This window comes from Apium graveolens, chromosome 10, assembly GCF_009905375.1.
Source record: "Apium graveolens cultivar Ventura chromosome 10, ASM990537v1, whole genome shotgun sequence".
Classification (NCBI taxonomy): domain Eukaryota; kingdom Viridiplantae; phylum Streptophyta; class Magnoliopsida; order Apiales; family Apiaceae; genus Apium; species Apium graveolens.
This window is the reverse complement of record NC_133656.1, coordinates 112334185-112351429: the sequence shown is the minus strand read 5'-3', so window position 1 is coordinate 112351429 and position 17245 is coordinate 112334185. Positions and strand designations below refer to the sequence as shown.

The window sequence follows — 17245 nt, the reverse complement described above, 5'->3', positions numbered from 1 at the left end:
GAATTTTAAGGTGGAAAATTATGGATAATGACACCAGGGATGTTGTTGATACTAGCAGTACGGAGTATAACATCCCATAAAAGGTGATGTAATACTTTCCGCTGAAACCAAGACTGCAACGCGTATTCATGTATAAATAATATGCTGAGCTAATGACATGGCATGATGTATGACGCATCAAATATGGGAAGCTAAGGCATCCAGCCGATGCCGAGGCTTGGAAGTCACTAGATGCTAGATATATCCAAATTTTGCAGTTGAAAATCGAAATGTTAGGTTAGGATTAGCGGTGGATGGTTTCAGTCCTTACCAAACTATGGGTTTAACTCATAGCACCTGGCCAGTTATCCTGGTCAATTATAATTTACCCCTCTTGGTTGATTATGAAACCAGAAAACATAATTCTTTCAACTCTAATCCCCAAACCTGTGTACCCCGGTAATGAAATAGCACTACTAAAAATCTGTTAATAGACATCGCCCTTTAGACATCGGTTGTTGGTGCAACCGATGTAAAAGAGTACTATCAACATCGGTCCCAATAAAACCGATGTCTATGATTTATATAGACATCGATTTGAAGTTCAACCGATATCTAATGTAAGCTGAAAAAAAGCACGCTAAATCAGCCCATGTCTTTTCCTGTTTATATTTTAAGTAGTGTATATGTTCCCCCCTCCAAATTTGTTTCCCCTAGACAAATTCACTTCCCCCCAAATATTTCACCCACATTCCCCCCAAATAAAAAATAAAAAACATAAAACTAAAAACTAAAAATATAAAACTAAAAACTAAAAAACCTAACTCCCACATTCTCTCACCCCGACTCTCTCAACCACTCTCACTACTCTCCAACGAACTCTCACTACTCTCACTACTGAAGCAATCGAAGTCATTTGAAGCTCACAATCGAAGTCACAAACTGAAAGAATAGAAGCCACTAGGTTTGAATCTCACAACCGAAGCTCAATTGAAGCTCCAATCGAAGCTAAGGTTCAGTTGAAGCTGGGTTTGAGCCGAAGCTAGGTTTGAGTCGAATCGAAGCACCAACTCCTTTGCTCTGGGTTTGGTAAGCTCTCTATGAACCCTAATTTTGTTCGAACTTGTTTAGTTGGGGATTTTACAAATTGGAGATTTTAAAAATTGGGGATTTTTGGACCAATTAGGTATGATATTGTATGGTATGATATTGTATGTATAAATTAGGTATGATGTTGTATGGCATTATATTGTATGTATCTGCATGTCTTTTTTTTTCTGATGTGTATGATATTGTATGTTTTTTTCTTTTTTAAAGTGATAAATGTATGATATTGTATGTTTGTCTTTATATTGTATGTTTGTTAACTTCTTTTGGTTCTGAAAATTTAATGATAGTGTTTGTTCTATTCGTTTTGTGTATAAATTTTGGTTTTGGTCTTTATATGTTATTGGTTTTGGTATGCTGCATAGTGTGAAGCCAACTTTATGTTTAAAAACATCACCGACAACTTAATTTTAGGACTCACAATTGCAATGTTTCACTCTTGCTCTAAAAAGTAGCAGACTTCCATGGATTTTCTTTTTTTCAAAATTTGCCTTTACTCTTTTCCTTGTGTACTAAATTACTTGAACACATAGCTAATTACTTGTGCACCTTGACTTGAACACATAAATAATGTAATTATTTTTATAATTTTCTTTTGTAAATATGTAGTGTTATCTTAGTAGTCTACTAGTGTGAATTAATAAGTGCATACTTTATTAGTAGTGTAGTAGTGTCCTGTTTTGTGTCCCCTTTTATGTCCTGCATCTAACCTAATAAGAATTATAATTATAAATTAAATACACAATTGCACCAAGCAACTTAATCATATATTAAATTATCTCGATATATTTTTAAACAAAATAATATGAGTAACAATTATTGTAAATAATGTGTAAGCTATGTAGTTGTTTAGTATTTGATATTGAACTTATAATTAGGTGTACGTGTCTATATATGGATAAATCATGGATGTGGGCTGATAGGGATTCATTAGAGTATGAGATCGGGGTTGAAAACTTTCTAATATACGCCAAAGAAAACTGTAAAGATCCTAAACTAATACCCTGTCCATGTGCACATTGTTGTAATTTCAAAAATTTCTCTATGAAAATCATTAGAGGTCATTTGTATGAAAAGGGCTTTAGTTTGGGGTATGTAAACTGGATTTGGCATGGGGCTAGTGCCAATCCTAGGTCATCTGCCGCTAGCACAATGCCGACTCCTTCTTCGGTGAATATAGAAGAGAATATCGAAGAAAATATTGGGGCATCAGAAGTAGATAATATTTGTGAAGCAACATATAATCGGGGTAATTTGGGTGATGATTGTGATAAAGATTCAGACGAGTTCAAGCGGTTTTTGGCCGATGCTGAGCAACCGTTATTTGAGGGCAGTGATAGTAGTAAATTAGAATCAATGCCAAAATTACATAATTGGAAAGCGAGATTCGGGATTAGTGATAGCGCCTTTACAGATTTACTCCGGTTGGTTCTTTACTTCCCAAAGATCATGTCTTGCCAATTAATGCATACACAGCTAAAAAACTCTATCTGATCTAGTCCTTGAGTATATAAAAATCCATGCATGTCCGAATGATTGCATTCTATATAGGGGTGTCAATTCCGATATTGTCGAGTGTCCCAAGTGTCGCAAATCTCGGTGGAAGTTAGGAAAAGATGGTAAAGAGAGAGTCAACGTTTCGGCCAAAGTTATGTATTGCGGGCGGGCATTTTACCAGAGGTTTCTAATCACCGATAACCATCTTTCGGCTATAATTCAAAAATTTCACCCAATTGAGCGCGTCTGGAGTAAAAAAGCCAAAGTAAGTGATTTTAGCCCGATCATTCCCAAATTTAAGAGGATGTTTAAATCTGAATCTACCGCTAAACTAATAACTTGGCATGTGAACCAAAGAAGTCAAGATGGTCACATGCGCCATCCAGCTGACTCTCCTTCATGGCAGAATGTCGATTATAGGTGGCCAACCTTTGGTAATGAGCCAAGAAATATTTGGTTAGCCTTGGAAGCTGATGGTATAAACCCACACAATAACGACCTAAACAATAGGTATAGCTGCTGGCCTATAGTATTGACAACGTATAATCTTCCTCCGTGGTTGTGCATGAAAAGAAAATATATGATGTTAACAGTATTAGTCTCTGGCCCGCATGAGCCAGGTAATAATATTGACGTGTTTTTGCAACCATTGATCGATGATTTGAAGAAGCTTTGGGAAGAAGGTGAACCAAATGTGTTTGACGCTCATATTAAATCTTTTTTCACTTTAAAGGCAATTCTAATATGGACGATAAATGACTTCCCCGCATATGGTAATTTGTCTGGTTGTGTGAATAAGGGTTATATGTCTTGTCCTGTTTGTGGGGATGATATCGTGGCTAAATACTTACCTCATTCGAAAAAAATGTCTTTCCAAGGTCATTATCGATATTTACCTAGGCACCATCCTTATAGGAAGAAGAAGGCGGCTTTTAATGGTTAACAAGAGTTAGGATTTGCGCGTCCACCCCTTTCCGGTGAAGAAGTTTTACTGCAACAGGAGCGAATAAAATTTTCTTCTAGAGAAGCAGTAAAGAAGTCAAAGAAGGTGGACTGTCCATAAAAACAAAATCAATTTTTTTTGACTTAGAATATTGGAAATTCCATCATGTCCGTCAGTGTCTCAATGTTATGCACGTCGAGAAGAATGTGTGTGACAATCTTATTAGGACCCTTCTAAATATAAGATATAAGACTAAAGATAGTGAGGCGTCACGTGTTGATATGATTCAAATGGGCGTTAGGAAAGACTTGGCTCCACAAAAAATTGGAGAAAAGAGAACCTACTTGCCCCCTTCTGCTTTTCTACTTTTACTCTTTGATAGACAGATAAAAAGAAACTGTTAAAATCATTGGCATCGATGAAACTTCCTTATGGCCATTCATCGAACATAAAAAATTGTGTATCAATTCCTGATTTAAAGTTGTTTGGGTTGAAGTCCCACGATTATCATGTACTACTTCAACAACTGCTCCCAGTTTCAATTCGTTCAATACTCCCGAAAAATGTTAGGGTTAACATCATAAGGTTGTGTTTCTTTTTCAATTCTCTGTGCAACAAAGTTGTAGATGTGTCAAAATTGGATAGATTGCAGTCAGAAGTGGTATTAACCTTGTGCGAGCTAGAAAAAAATTTCCTCCCTCATTTTTTGATGTAATGATACATCTCACAGTCCATCTGGTTAGGGAATTACGTTTATATGGTCTGTTTTTTATAGATGGATGTATCCCTTTGAACGGTTCAACAAAGTGTTGAAAAGTTATGTGCGAAACCGATTTTATCCGGAAGGATGCATAGCCGAAAGTTATCTTGGAGAAGAATCTATAGAATTTTGCACCGATTTTCTTCGCCAAAGTTGTACAACTGCCGGTCTCCCGAAAGACGAAGGCAAGCTTTCTGGTCCGCTATCTACTGCAATTATGAAGTAAGTGGATGAAAAAGAATGAGATGAGGCTCATCTGCATGTTCTTTTAAACAACTCTGAAGTGTATCCATACATTACGTAAGTTAAATTAATTACCATTCTCCAATTCATCATTTTTAGCAATTTTTTGTGTCCGAAGTACTCTGTTTATTTTGTAAGTGCTCTATACTAATTTTTATGTCCTAACAGGATGACTTGATAGAAAAGAAGCGCAAGGGTAAGTTCATTCCACATGGAAGTAAAGATGTGTTGTCTGTTGCACTGAATACTCCCGAGCATTCAGGTCGGGTTCGGGGAGGCGAAAGCTTTGTAACTTCGACATATACTTCAAATTGCCAAAAGGAAAAGATAAAAGGACCAGAATCACCAAAGCTGAGTTTGAGAAAACAAAGGATGAGTTTGAGCAAACAAAAATGGAGTTGATGTCACAGATTGCGGAGCTGAAGTCTAAGCTGAAAGCAGTGGTTACTGCATCGAAATTGTAATCGCCAATTTCTGACAATGCACATATTCCTATATTTTTTAAATTCTCACTTTGATTTAATTTTTGGTAATTAAATAGTTACCACTGGATATTGATCATGATTTGGGAATCTGAAATATTTATTCTTAATCCGCTGCCTCATCAAAAGCGCTTTACTGCACTTGAAGAAGCCTTAGTGGGGTAATGCAGTACTATCAATATATATATATATATAAATAATTTATATTTATGATTTTTTGGGTTTGACATTACTGGTTCCCTTGTACAGAGTCATTAGATCTTACAATGCACAAATAGGGCGTGTGAACAAAAATCCTATAATTAAAAATCTCATTGTAAGTAGGTATGCATTCTTCGTAGTTTAATTTTTTCTTATTTTTATTATTGTTTGATCGACTATTCACTTATTTCTTATTATTGAAATAGGGATCACCTAAACAACCGGGTGGAAGTGAATGTGGCTATGTTGTCATGAGATATATGAAAGATATATACGAAGACAAGGAAATAAAATTCTTATCGAATGTATGATTTAATTGACAGTTTCAATTGAATGTAGCGATTTACAAGTTCAGAATCTGCATTTATGTTAATTTTTACAATGTTTTATGACTTCGTGTAATTTTCACAGTGGGGAGTTCAGTGTCGGAAGTTATACACAAAAGAGCAGCTGGATGAAGTGCGGTTCGAGACTCTTCAGTATATCCAAGAATTTGTGTAGTCGATGATGATCGACCATGATTACCGACCACATTACTCTACCTTTATTTCAATGCCTTCTGTTAGATGATCTTTGAACTTTATTTTGGGTACTTGTAATGTTATGTTGGTACTTATAACTATTGGTTTGTGTTGATCTGGACTAGCTAGTTGGAATATAGGGGATAATTAGTAAATATAGTAGCTAAGTTATTTTGGAATGTTGTGGATTGTGGATGTTGCGATTTGTAGTTTAATTTTGTTGGTCGAATGTAGCAATGACACAGAGCTAACGTATTATATAGTTGCGACCATTTTTGGGTCTGCTTTTGGTACTTTTTGGTTTTTTTTGCAATTGGATTTGGATTTGCTTGAGGTTTGTTTAATTTGGCTAGTTAAATGTACAAACATAACACATCAGACAAAAACCTAAAAACCGATGTCTATAGTAAGCAAAAACATCAGTTGAATTGTTTGTATCTACAGAAAAATGATGTCTTTAATAACCTTTAATATCAGTTCTTTTCTTAATATTTGCAAAAAACTGATGTAATAAATACACAACAACAGCGAAAAGTAATTATTATAACTGATGTTAAAGGTTATACACAACGGCTAAAAACTGGTCAAAACCGATGTCTATATGGTAAAAAAATTGTACACATTTTACATCAGTTAGTCACCGTTGTGTATAAAGGTTCTTACATCGGTTAGCTAAAGTGGACTGATGTCTATAAAAATCTTTCACATCGCTTAAGAAACTGATGTCTATACTAGTTTTTAACATCATTTTTCTACCCTGACTGATGTAAAATAGAGTAATAGACATCAGTTTGAGTGAGAAAAACGATGTAAATGCATGTAAACACCTTGTGTATTATATGTTTAACTTGCTTAAAATCTCAAATTTTACCAATATATAAAACCTACTGACAGCTTCTACTTGTAAATTATGGTTAATACATCAGTCAGTTTAACAAAAATGATGTGTAAAGATATCTTTTACATCAGTTACTAACCGATGTCAAAAAGTGGGACTTTTCTCTACACCGACGAAGACATCGGTTCCATTTTTTTCAGACAACGGCTAATAACTGATGTCTATTGACATATTTCTAGTAGTGTAGATGTTTATATGCAGCCACTGATTTCTGAATTAAAAGAATTGTGGGGCGTGGGTATAGAAACCTATGATTCCTTTTCTGATGAAACATTCACGTTACGTGCGAGCTTACTATGGACCATAAGTGATTTTCCGGGGTATGCAGTTTTATCAGGTTATAGTACAAAGGGTAAACTAGATTGTCCAAACTGTCATTATTGCACATCGTCTACCTATTTGAAGCATAGCCGAAAAGTCTGTTATATGAACCACAAAAATTCCTTCCACCTGACAACAAGCTTAGGTTTGACAAAAGAATATTTAACGGTCAAATCGAGATAGAGTGTTGTCCACCGCGGTTAACTGGAGCAGAAATTGAAGAACTGTTGCGTGGATATAAGAATAATTTTGGGAAGCAAATGAAACAAAAGAAGACTTCAGATTGCCCTTGGAAAAAGAAGTCCATATTCTTTGAATTACCATATTGGAGTGGACATCTAATCCGGCATAACCTAGATGTCATGCACATTGAGAAGAATGTGTGCGATAAAATATTAGGAACTTTGTTAAATATTAGTGGTAAGAGTAAAGATAATCTAAATGCTCATTTTAATATGCAAGAGATGGGCATCAGTAAGGTTCTTCATCCCGTGCTATCCGTTGATAAAAAGCATTATGAAATCAGCGCTGCTACTTTGGACATGACAAAAAAGAAAAAAAATTTGCTCGGTGTTGTTAAATGCTAGGCTGCCTTATGGATGTGCATCTAATATCAACCGTTGTGTGCAAATGACTGAAAGAAAAATCTACAAATACAAAAGCCATGATGCACATTTTATTTTTCAATACTTTCTACAATTTGTTGTGATTAAAACATTGGATCCAGAGGTTGCAATACCTTTGATTAGGCCGGGTTCATTTTCTAGGGACATATGTGGGAAAGTTATAGATTTGGAGGAAGTTCCGAAGTTGAAAGAAGAAATTATAGAAATAATTTTCCAATGTGAAATAATCTTTCCACCAGCATTCTTCGACATTATGGTTCACCTTCCAATTCACTTATGCAAAGAGGTTGAACTATGAGGAACGGTACATCTTAGATGGATGTTTGGAATCGAATGATATTTGTGCAAATTGAAGTCACACGTAACAGGAGCAAACCAGAAGTGTTCAAGGTAAAGGGTACTTGGTCGAAGAGTGCTTGAGCTTTTGTTCTCGGTTTTTAAGTGATGAAAGGGAAACAAAACATACTGAAGGTAAAGAAAATTTGGGATACCCCATTAGGTCCAGGAGAAACAAATATGGAAAGGCTGTTCATTTAGGAGAAAAGCTATGGAATGATGCCCATCGATGCATACTCTTTAACTGTGGTGACATGGAGGTCGAGAAGCTGATAGAGTATGTTTCTTTTCATAGTTTTTGTATAAGTATATAAGAGTAGTGTATGTAAAGTGTATGTAGTAATGATAAATTTTATGTTTAAAAATTCAGGGAACACTGTACCCTATATTATACTCATGGAAAGTCAAAAAAGTACAACCGAGAGATGACACATACAAAAGAATTTCATAATTGGTTAAAAGAAGAGATTGATAAAAAAGAGGGGTGTTCACAACAATTGTTAAGTCTGGAAAAGGGGCTTCAACGAGCAGCTAAAAAGCACATTGGTTATACAATTAATAGGTTCAGATTCCATACGAAGCAAAGAGATGCAAAATGTACAACGCAGAATAATGGAGTTTTTTTAACAACCCTTACCACAAGTTTTGCAAGTGCAAAAGATCAAAATCCAATAACTGGGGATGTTAGTTACTCTGGATCAATTGAAGAAATTATTGAATTTGATTATTGGGGTGCATTGAATGTAGTTTTGTTTAAGTGTTGTTGGTATCGTAAGGATAAATATTGTTGTAGGCTCACAAGAGTCAATTTCAATAGATTATACCAAAAAGATGATCCATTTGTTTTAGCTATGTAAGTACAACAAATTTTTTATATTCATAATTGTATTAAACAACATTTATATTATGTTGTTAAAAAAATGCCGAGGGAGTGTAATGATAAATTATAAGGAAGTGATGTTCTTGAGGTAGTCAGTGGGCCTACTATGCATGATGTGCCAATACATTTTGACATAGAAAATTGGAAAGCTGATGGTGTCAATTGGTATAGAGATGACGTGCGAAGATGACAGATTCCTATTAATGATGAGCAAGAAAATGAAGAACTTGGCGAATGACTGGACTTGAATTAGTTGTTGTATTTTGCATTTGCTACTACTTGTAGTGTGACTTTTTTTATCATTACTTGAATTAGTTGTTGTATCTTGCATTGGCTGCTACTTTTGCATTCTGATATTAATATCAGCACTTTTTATTTTTATTTGTTGTTACTTGTAATCTGTTTTTTATCGTACTTAAATTAATGTATTGAATTCTGATATTAATATCAACACTTTTTATTTTGTATTTGCTACTACTTTTATTCTGTGTAATTATTTCCCCTAGCCATTTCTATATTGTGCCTTCAGTTCTTTCACTAATTAATTTTTTTATATTTTAATTTCAGGATGGCGGACTATTTATTTCTCAGGTTTCATCATAAGGGCCAGTTTCTGAAAACTAAATACCTAGGTGGCATTTATACAAAGATTCCTACTACCATGGAAGCTGATAAATTTTCATTCTCGGTAATTATGGAGCATGTAATGGAAGACTGCAAATACACTGAAATTGGATGACTTTATGTCAAGAAAGTTGGAGGTGGTTGGAAAATTATTAGTAATGATGCTGAGGCAAATGAACTCGTAAAAAGATTGGCTGATGGTGCATATTTAGATCTATATATTGATACTGTTGTTGACAAAGCAATAAAGCTGACAAAACAAATACAGCCTCATGTGATAATATGACCACAGACAAGTTTCTTTGAAGGTAAAATTGTATTTCTCAAATCATGTTTATTACAAATGCATTCGAGTTGTAAAATGTATCTATTTTTTGTCTTTGCTATTTTTCTAGGTCAAGAATTGCAATTGAAATGCAAGTTTTTGACAATACACGGGCTTCAACAAGAACATGCTAAGAAGAAGAAATTTGCAAATTATAGCCAACAGTTGGTCGCTGAGAAGGCGGGACCGAGAGAAGAAGTTGCAGTTGTACAAGAAAATGCAGAGAAGAAGAAACCGGCTAATTGCATGTTGGTTGTTGAAGGTGAAGGGCATCACGCAACAAAAAAGGCAACCAAAAAGATAAAACAAAAGAATACAAAAGGAAATGCTGAAAAAGCAATTCACTCGGAGGTAATTTAGTTCAAAAATAAAATGTTGAATGCTCTGTTTTTTCTAATTTATTTACCATACTATTTTAGATTATTATCAGTTTGTTAAGGTTTGCTTTGTCATTTTGCTCCTTTATTTTAGATTGATTTAATGGAGGAAAAAAGAAGAAAAAAGGCTATAAAAAATCACAGGTACTTAGAGGAGACCGGACTAAAAAAAATTGGCTGGTAGTTTGATTTCTGAGAAATCGAAAAAAGTGAAAAAATTACTTGAAGAGTGTTGGGCCGAGTGTGAGAGAGAATATACTCCAGGCCATGATAGCTTGGAAAATAGTGAAAATGAAGAAGTTCCCACAATACATGTGTCACTATCATATGCATGTTTTGTTTTAATTATTTGTTTATATTTTCATGATTATTTTTTCTATGTAAATCGATTAATTTAGTCTATATTTTATGTTTATGCAGAAAATAGAAAAAGTGCAGAAGGCGAAGGCTGTCACCAAGCCATCGACACGTTTGACACGTTCACAAACATTCAATAATGTTGCGACTACACATGAGGTACGATAAGTTTACTTTAATTTTATTTTAGAATTTTCTTCGAATAATATGCATCTTAACATTTATAAGAAAATGACCCTATGTTAAACTTGAACAATCTTTTTATATATAATAATGTGAAAACTATTTTACAGAGTGAAGAAGACGATATGAAAATTTGTTACACGTGTTTTGCTTTGAGATTAAGTAAAATATTCTAACTAACTAATTATATAATCCAATGAGTGGTATTTAACTTATGTTAGCTTGTTTTAACATTAATAAGAACATGACCCTCCAATTTATTTGCCTTACTTTTTGCAAGGCCAATGTGGAAGAGATTGTGCAACCTGTACATGGTGATCTGGGACCATTACCACCTCCCCCACCGCTACCTACTAATTTGGAAAATTTTAAAAAATTAAAAAGGGCAATGGATAATGATGGAGTTGGTATGATGGGCGCATATATGGCACTGAAAAACTCAGCTGGAACAGGAAGCCACACATGTCATTGATGCTAAAGAAGAAGTTTTGGGGAAGATTGATGGCACAGTTGCAATTGTTGGAGGTATAATTCAACACATACCTAAGAGATTAGATCTTTTCTATCAATTTATGATTATAGTTTTTTTTATCTTCTTTGATAGATACAATTAAACCCAAGATGTGTAGAGGACCTTCAAAAATGAACCATGTCTTCACAAGAAAATTAGAAGACGGATTGGTGATTTCCTTGAATAAAAAGCTTCAACCGGTGGCTGAAATTAATAAAATAAGAGCCGAGTTGGGTAGCTTTGTGGGGACTCTAGCAAGGCAATATGTGCAACTTGATTATATTAATTGGAGTGTGGTTCCTGAAAGCCATAAAAATAGTTAGTGGGAGTATGTCCAGGTGAACACCATTAAATATATTTTCTTAGTTTTTGTTTTACATGTTGAGTTTTGTTATTTTTTGATCATTGTTCAATTGGATATATTTTGCATATTTTGTATAGACAAAGTATATCATTCCTGAGGAAGGTAAAGGCTGGGTACTTAGGACTATGGCTGAGTTGTGGGGGATTTACAAGAGTCGTGTCTTTTGCGAATCCGGGTTTTATCGGTCTATAAAAATGATTAGTGTATCAAAAATTTCACGCCGAGACTCGTATGGATCAAACCATACCCCGGATCGAAAAAGTCAAAACCTGAAAAGTGTTCAGAATTATCAGATTAGGTAAGGAAGGAGTTTTTGGAAGAGTTTTGGGTTGTAAAAACGCAAAAACGGTTGAAGTGGAACGATTTCCGATTCTAAAAAGTAATTTTATAATTATGTAAAAATAATCATTATTAATTCTATAAATTCTTATAAAATCATATAATAATCCAAAAATTACCAGAAAATACCAAAATTATCTATATTTAATTCTGGATAATTAGAAATTAAAATATCCTAATTTTATCAGATATCAACATCCAAATATTAATATCAATCATGAAATATTTCACCAAAAATTCACATAAAATCATATAATAATTATTTATTGATAAAAATATTTACATAATATTTCTCAAACGTTTATAAATCCGTCTTAAGGATATCTTTTAGTCTTATTTCTCATTATTACTACTAGTGTATAGTTACTCTTAAGAAATATGTCACATCCTTCAGCTGATCACATCAATCCTTTATCTTGACGATACATATTCAATTTCATTAACTAATCTGTTTATCTTTTAACAACCACGCACGGTCTTAATCAACATTATCATTATCATATTCTGGGGAAACTTAATTAATTTTAGATCATTATTTCTTAAAAGATTTTGTAGTCGAATCACCATTCCTTCATCTCCACTTCTATTCCCGTATTGAACTTTCGTCGCTAGCTTGGATAGGGGTGTTGAATTCACCATACTCATTTACTCAAGTTAGAGAATTCCACAACTTCTTGAAGAACACGTTCAAAAATTTGTTTGCAGTTAAGATTTCTTCGATCTTGAGTCTTCACTACAAATATCTTCCCGTGACAAAGGACTGCTTTACGTATTAATTTCCCATCAGAGTCATTGTTAAGAATTCCTTGATCTTCGATTGCCTTCCTGCCACTTATTCGCTTGTTTGGTGTACACAGCTTTACTTCCTTATTTTATAATTTATTTATTTATTACGATTCACTAACGATTCATTTCTCGTCGAAATCTTCTGATTTGAAGGGCATCCCATTAACGCAATCTACCGTACTGATGAGATTCTCGCAAAAAAAGAACAATTGTCTGACTTAATGTCTTTGCCACGTCCATGTTGTCGGGGTATCCATTCTTCCTTGCTCGCAGATGTCCACCAGTTATTGGCTTGCATTAATATCTATATTCGACATGTAATTCTATCTGCTACACGGAATTATTCCATTACGTTTGAAATCGTCAAAGAATAGACTTTACGCAAGAGGAGAGTTTGTAAACATGATTTTGATTGAAAACTGGATAAAGAACAACATTGCAACAAAGCAACTGGGAGAATTTGTGAGTAAATAAGTTGAAGGAAGAGGAATGAATGAGAATTTTGATATGAATGAGACAACCATATTCGTACTCAAGATGGCCAGTCTTTCATACAATATGGCATACAACACATGATTAGGTGGCGTCCCACCCGACTCTTCATCATTTCGACAAAGCGTCATACCAGAACACTGTTTGTCTCAATCAGGAATCAATAATTTGAGAAGAGAAACGATTCAGAAGAAATACAATAAATTTTCTTTCATTTTCGCCTCATATGATTTATCAACAGAAGAAGCTCATACGTATTCAAGAATCAGGAAGAACATATGATATCATATTAGAGGAAAGAATGTCAGTGTTGATCACCTTCCGTGCTTTACCTACATATGCCTTCAGAATCATTCGAATACAGGTTCATAGTTCAAATCACATTATTGCTTCGGAATGTTGTCTGGAAATACCTTCACATCAAATATTTTAATGATTCAACCATAAGCGCGTCCTTACAAAATTTATATTCACTACTTCCGATTTCACCTGTGCCGCGTAGAATAACCATCGATCACGCATCGCTTCAATTTCCTCAATAGAAATATGATTCTTCTCCAATCATCTGGAAGATTCTTTCATTTTCTGCAGTCATCATATGTCCGTTCGAATCACGAATATTGTTAAATTTTAATAATTTCATAAATTGAGTAAATAATATTTTAAAATGTTGATTCAATTATTAATATTATTAAACAAAATTTATGTTCGTTTTTCATGGAAACTTTAAACTTTCTTCCTGTTGGTGGGTCTACTTGGTCCTTCGAACTAACAACGCTGAGTCTAGATCCATTCTTCTTTTTAGGTCATTTTCTGTTTATAATAATTCTTAAAAATTATTTTTAAACTTTTAAAAATTATATTTTGGTATTTTAAACTCAATTAATATTATTATTAATTGATTTAATTCTATTTACTTCTCATTTTATTCATAATAAATAAACCGTTCGTCCGTTTAATACGAAACCAACGTGTACAGACTCAAAAAAATATTATGCTTTCAATAAAAATACTTTTGAGGCCTAATTTCTTTTGTATTGCAATTCCATTTGAGTTGGGTATCAGTCTGAGTCGGTATTTAATTGATAAACACCATAATTAACCCAATTTTAGTTCTGAAAATTTTAAAACCTAGATGTTGACTATCTGATCTATGTGTTATATGGAATATGTGATTATATGTTATATGAGTACCATGATTACGTGCTATGTGATATGCATGTTATATATTTATAGTTTTAAAATGCCATGATTAGTTATAAACGATCGGGTAGATGTCAAGACGTATAATGACGTCGATTGAGTTTAGTTCTATCAGTTAAGATAGTCCTTTTGTTTATAGAATTGAATAACAAGGTGTATGGTCAAGTGTTAGACAAAGATAGTAGCCAGCAGCTATAAAACAGAGTAATAGTAAGAGGTTATCGAGCATATCAGGCAAGTACCCTAACTTCACTTATCGTTCAAGTGACGTTTATTTCGAATCATATTATGCAAGTATTTATATCTTCACTTATCATTCAAGTGATATTGACTCCGAATTTTATTCTTTCAATTTCCATACTATTCTAAGTTCAGAATAGTTAAATGTTTTTACATTTCGCTACAAATTACTCTATACAGTGAAGCTTTGAATTGAGATTAGCGAATAACTAATTGTTCTGGTTATTTCGCCATTGGCTGTTGAGATAACTCTGGACCATGAAAAATAGGGAGTTATGTGGTTAAGGATGTCACTTGATTCGACTCCTTTAACGGAAAATTATTTTTTATGGGTTGGATGGTTGCGTAAGAGGCCGTGGCGGCGGTCCAGTGTGAGCTATGTGTTATACAGGATATAACACCTTGCTAGGATGATATGTTCCTTGGGTACCTTTTGTTTAGTTGGATATGCTTCAGCATACCGGTGTTGCTCCGCGGCTGATCACCGGCGGCAACACACCGTCGTTCGAGGATTCCAATCCAAAAACAAAATACATATGCAAATGTTATTTATTATCAAAATATACATATCAGTTTTTGATATTGTTCAGGTATTGTGGTTTGGTTTTGTTCATCAGATATATTGTTGTTGCTGTTCTAAATCATAAGCTATATACTGCTTGCTGAGTAATTATCAAAACAGGGCATCTTATAAAATACTTTATAAAAAATAAAGTAACATGATCCCGTCTTTCGCGAATCCGGGTTTTATCGGTCTATAAAAATGATTAGCGTATCGAAATTTCACGTCGGGACTCGTACGGATCAAACCTTACCCCGGATCGAAAAAAGTCAAAACATGAAAAGTGTTCAGAATTATCAGATTAGGTTAGGAAGGAGTTTTTGGAAGAGTTTCAGGTTGTAAAAATGCAAAAACGATTGAAGTGGAACGATTTTCGATTCTAAAAAGTAATTTTATAATTATGTAAAACTAATCATAATTAATTCTATAAATTCTTAGAAAATCATATAATAATCCAAAAATTACAAAAAAAATATAAAAATTATCTATATTTAATTCTGGATAATTAGAAATTAAAACATCCTAATTTTAAAAGATATCAACACCCAAATATTAATATCAAACATGAAATATTTCACCAAAAAATCACATAATAATTATTTATTGATAAAAATAATTACATTATATTTCTCAAACGTTACAATATATATATATTTATTTATAATTCATTTTATATTTACGTGCATCCAATTAATATTTATATGTTTATCAAGTATGGTAAAATTTGATCCCATAAATGAAAAATAGCTCAAAAGTAAATCAGATACACTTTATACACACAATATATAATCAACGCTTTGATTGCGTAAGAAATAATGACGAGAAGATAGTAGCTGTTGAGTGGAATTTATGACACTTTATTACGCTCCGTAAAGCTTTGAATTGATGCGTTTGTACTCAAGTTGTTAAGTGTTTTAACGTGTTTTCTAGTGTTTTTGCATTTCAGGCGTTATCTAGGTAATCAGGTGAATTAGCACTATTTTGGTGCTAATTTGGTATCAAGGTGGTGTTGGAATAAAAGCTCGCGGAAGTCTGGCTCAAATCTGCAAGAAAAATGAAGAAACTAATTTCTGGCAGAAGCCCATCGCGCCCGCATTGATCAAGCGCGCGCCCGCGCCAGGTCGGGGTGCAGAATTCTGATTCTATTCTAATTCGAATTGGAAGACTTCTCTGCTGATTAGGGCTTCTATATAAGCAACTTTCGGTCTTTTTTAATAACATATCAAGCTAGAGACATATCAAGGAGAGCCGTAAGAAGACTGTGTTAGCACGATTTAACGAAGAAGAAGAAGATCTTGTTTTTACTTGTGAATCTTTGTTCTAAGTTGTAAATTGGATGCTATTTTTCTTATTTGTGAACCTTAATCTTGTTTTGTACTTGGTTTTATTTATTCGTTATAAAGACTACGGTGTTATACCATGCTTTCATTGGAACCCACGTTGATGATGAGTCCGATTATGGGCTAATCGATATCGTGGGGTTCTAACGGATTTATTTGTGGATTTCTTTAGTTAATTTGTTTTTATGCCTTAGTGTGTGGTGATTGTATGATAACCTAGTATTGGTTGTGATTTTTCATCTTATGAGCGTATCGAACTTATAAGATAGTGTGTTAATTCTTAATGAAGCAAAAGTGAATTTAAGGATTTAGAACTTGCCATACTAGCATAGGTTCATGTATTTTGCATGCATGATTCGTGGGTAATTTTAACCATCTTACTTGCCCTATGTAATCAAGATAGATAACTTGTGCTTTAACCGTTATGTTGTCAAATTCTATAGAAATATAGGGTCTCAATATAATTGGTATCTATTCAGCTTCTATCCCTTTTGTTGATGTCTGGTAGTATGGTATTCGTGCAACGAAAGTTGGCGTTTCTCAGTTTCGTGTTATCTGATTAGTGTCATCATCATTGTATGCTAAGGTTGAGATCAATAAGGCTATTGAATGAAGTATTTAATGAAGTTAGAATCCCATATTTGTCATATATATTAATTCGGTCAATTTTATTCTCTTAGTTATAATTGTTAGTTTAATTCTTAGTTATAAACAACCTCAATTTGTTATCGTCTTGGCATTGAATAAT

General features: G+C 33.7%; 1 protein-coding gene and 1 long non-coding RNA gene across 2 annotated transcripts; both read left to right on the top strand.

Annotated features, from left to right (window-relative positions):
- Positions 1 to 1980: 1980 nt before the first annotated feature.
- On the top strand, positions 1981 to 3526 carry LOC141690864 (uncharacterized). Its single transcript, XM_074495621.1, has 2 exons — positions 1981 to 2510; positions 2638 to 3526. The coding sequence occupies exons 1-2, from the start codon at positions 1981 to 1983 to the stop codon at positions 3524 to 3526; spliced, it is 1419 nt and encodes a 472-aa protein (XP_074351722.1).
- Positions 3527 to 11008: 7482 nt separating this feature from the next.
- On the top strand, positions 11009 to 16419 carry LOC141689562 (uncharacterized). The gene is made up of 3 exons (XR_012562436.1): positions 11009 to 11185; positions 11265 to 11509; positions 16104 to 16419. It is a non-coding gene; the product is annotated as an uncharacterized LOC141689562 (long non-coding RNA).
- The last annotated feature ends 826 nt before the right edge of the window (positions 16420 to 17245 follow it).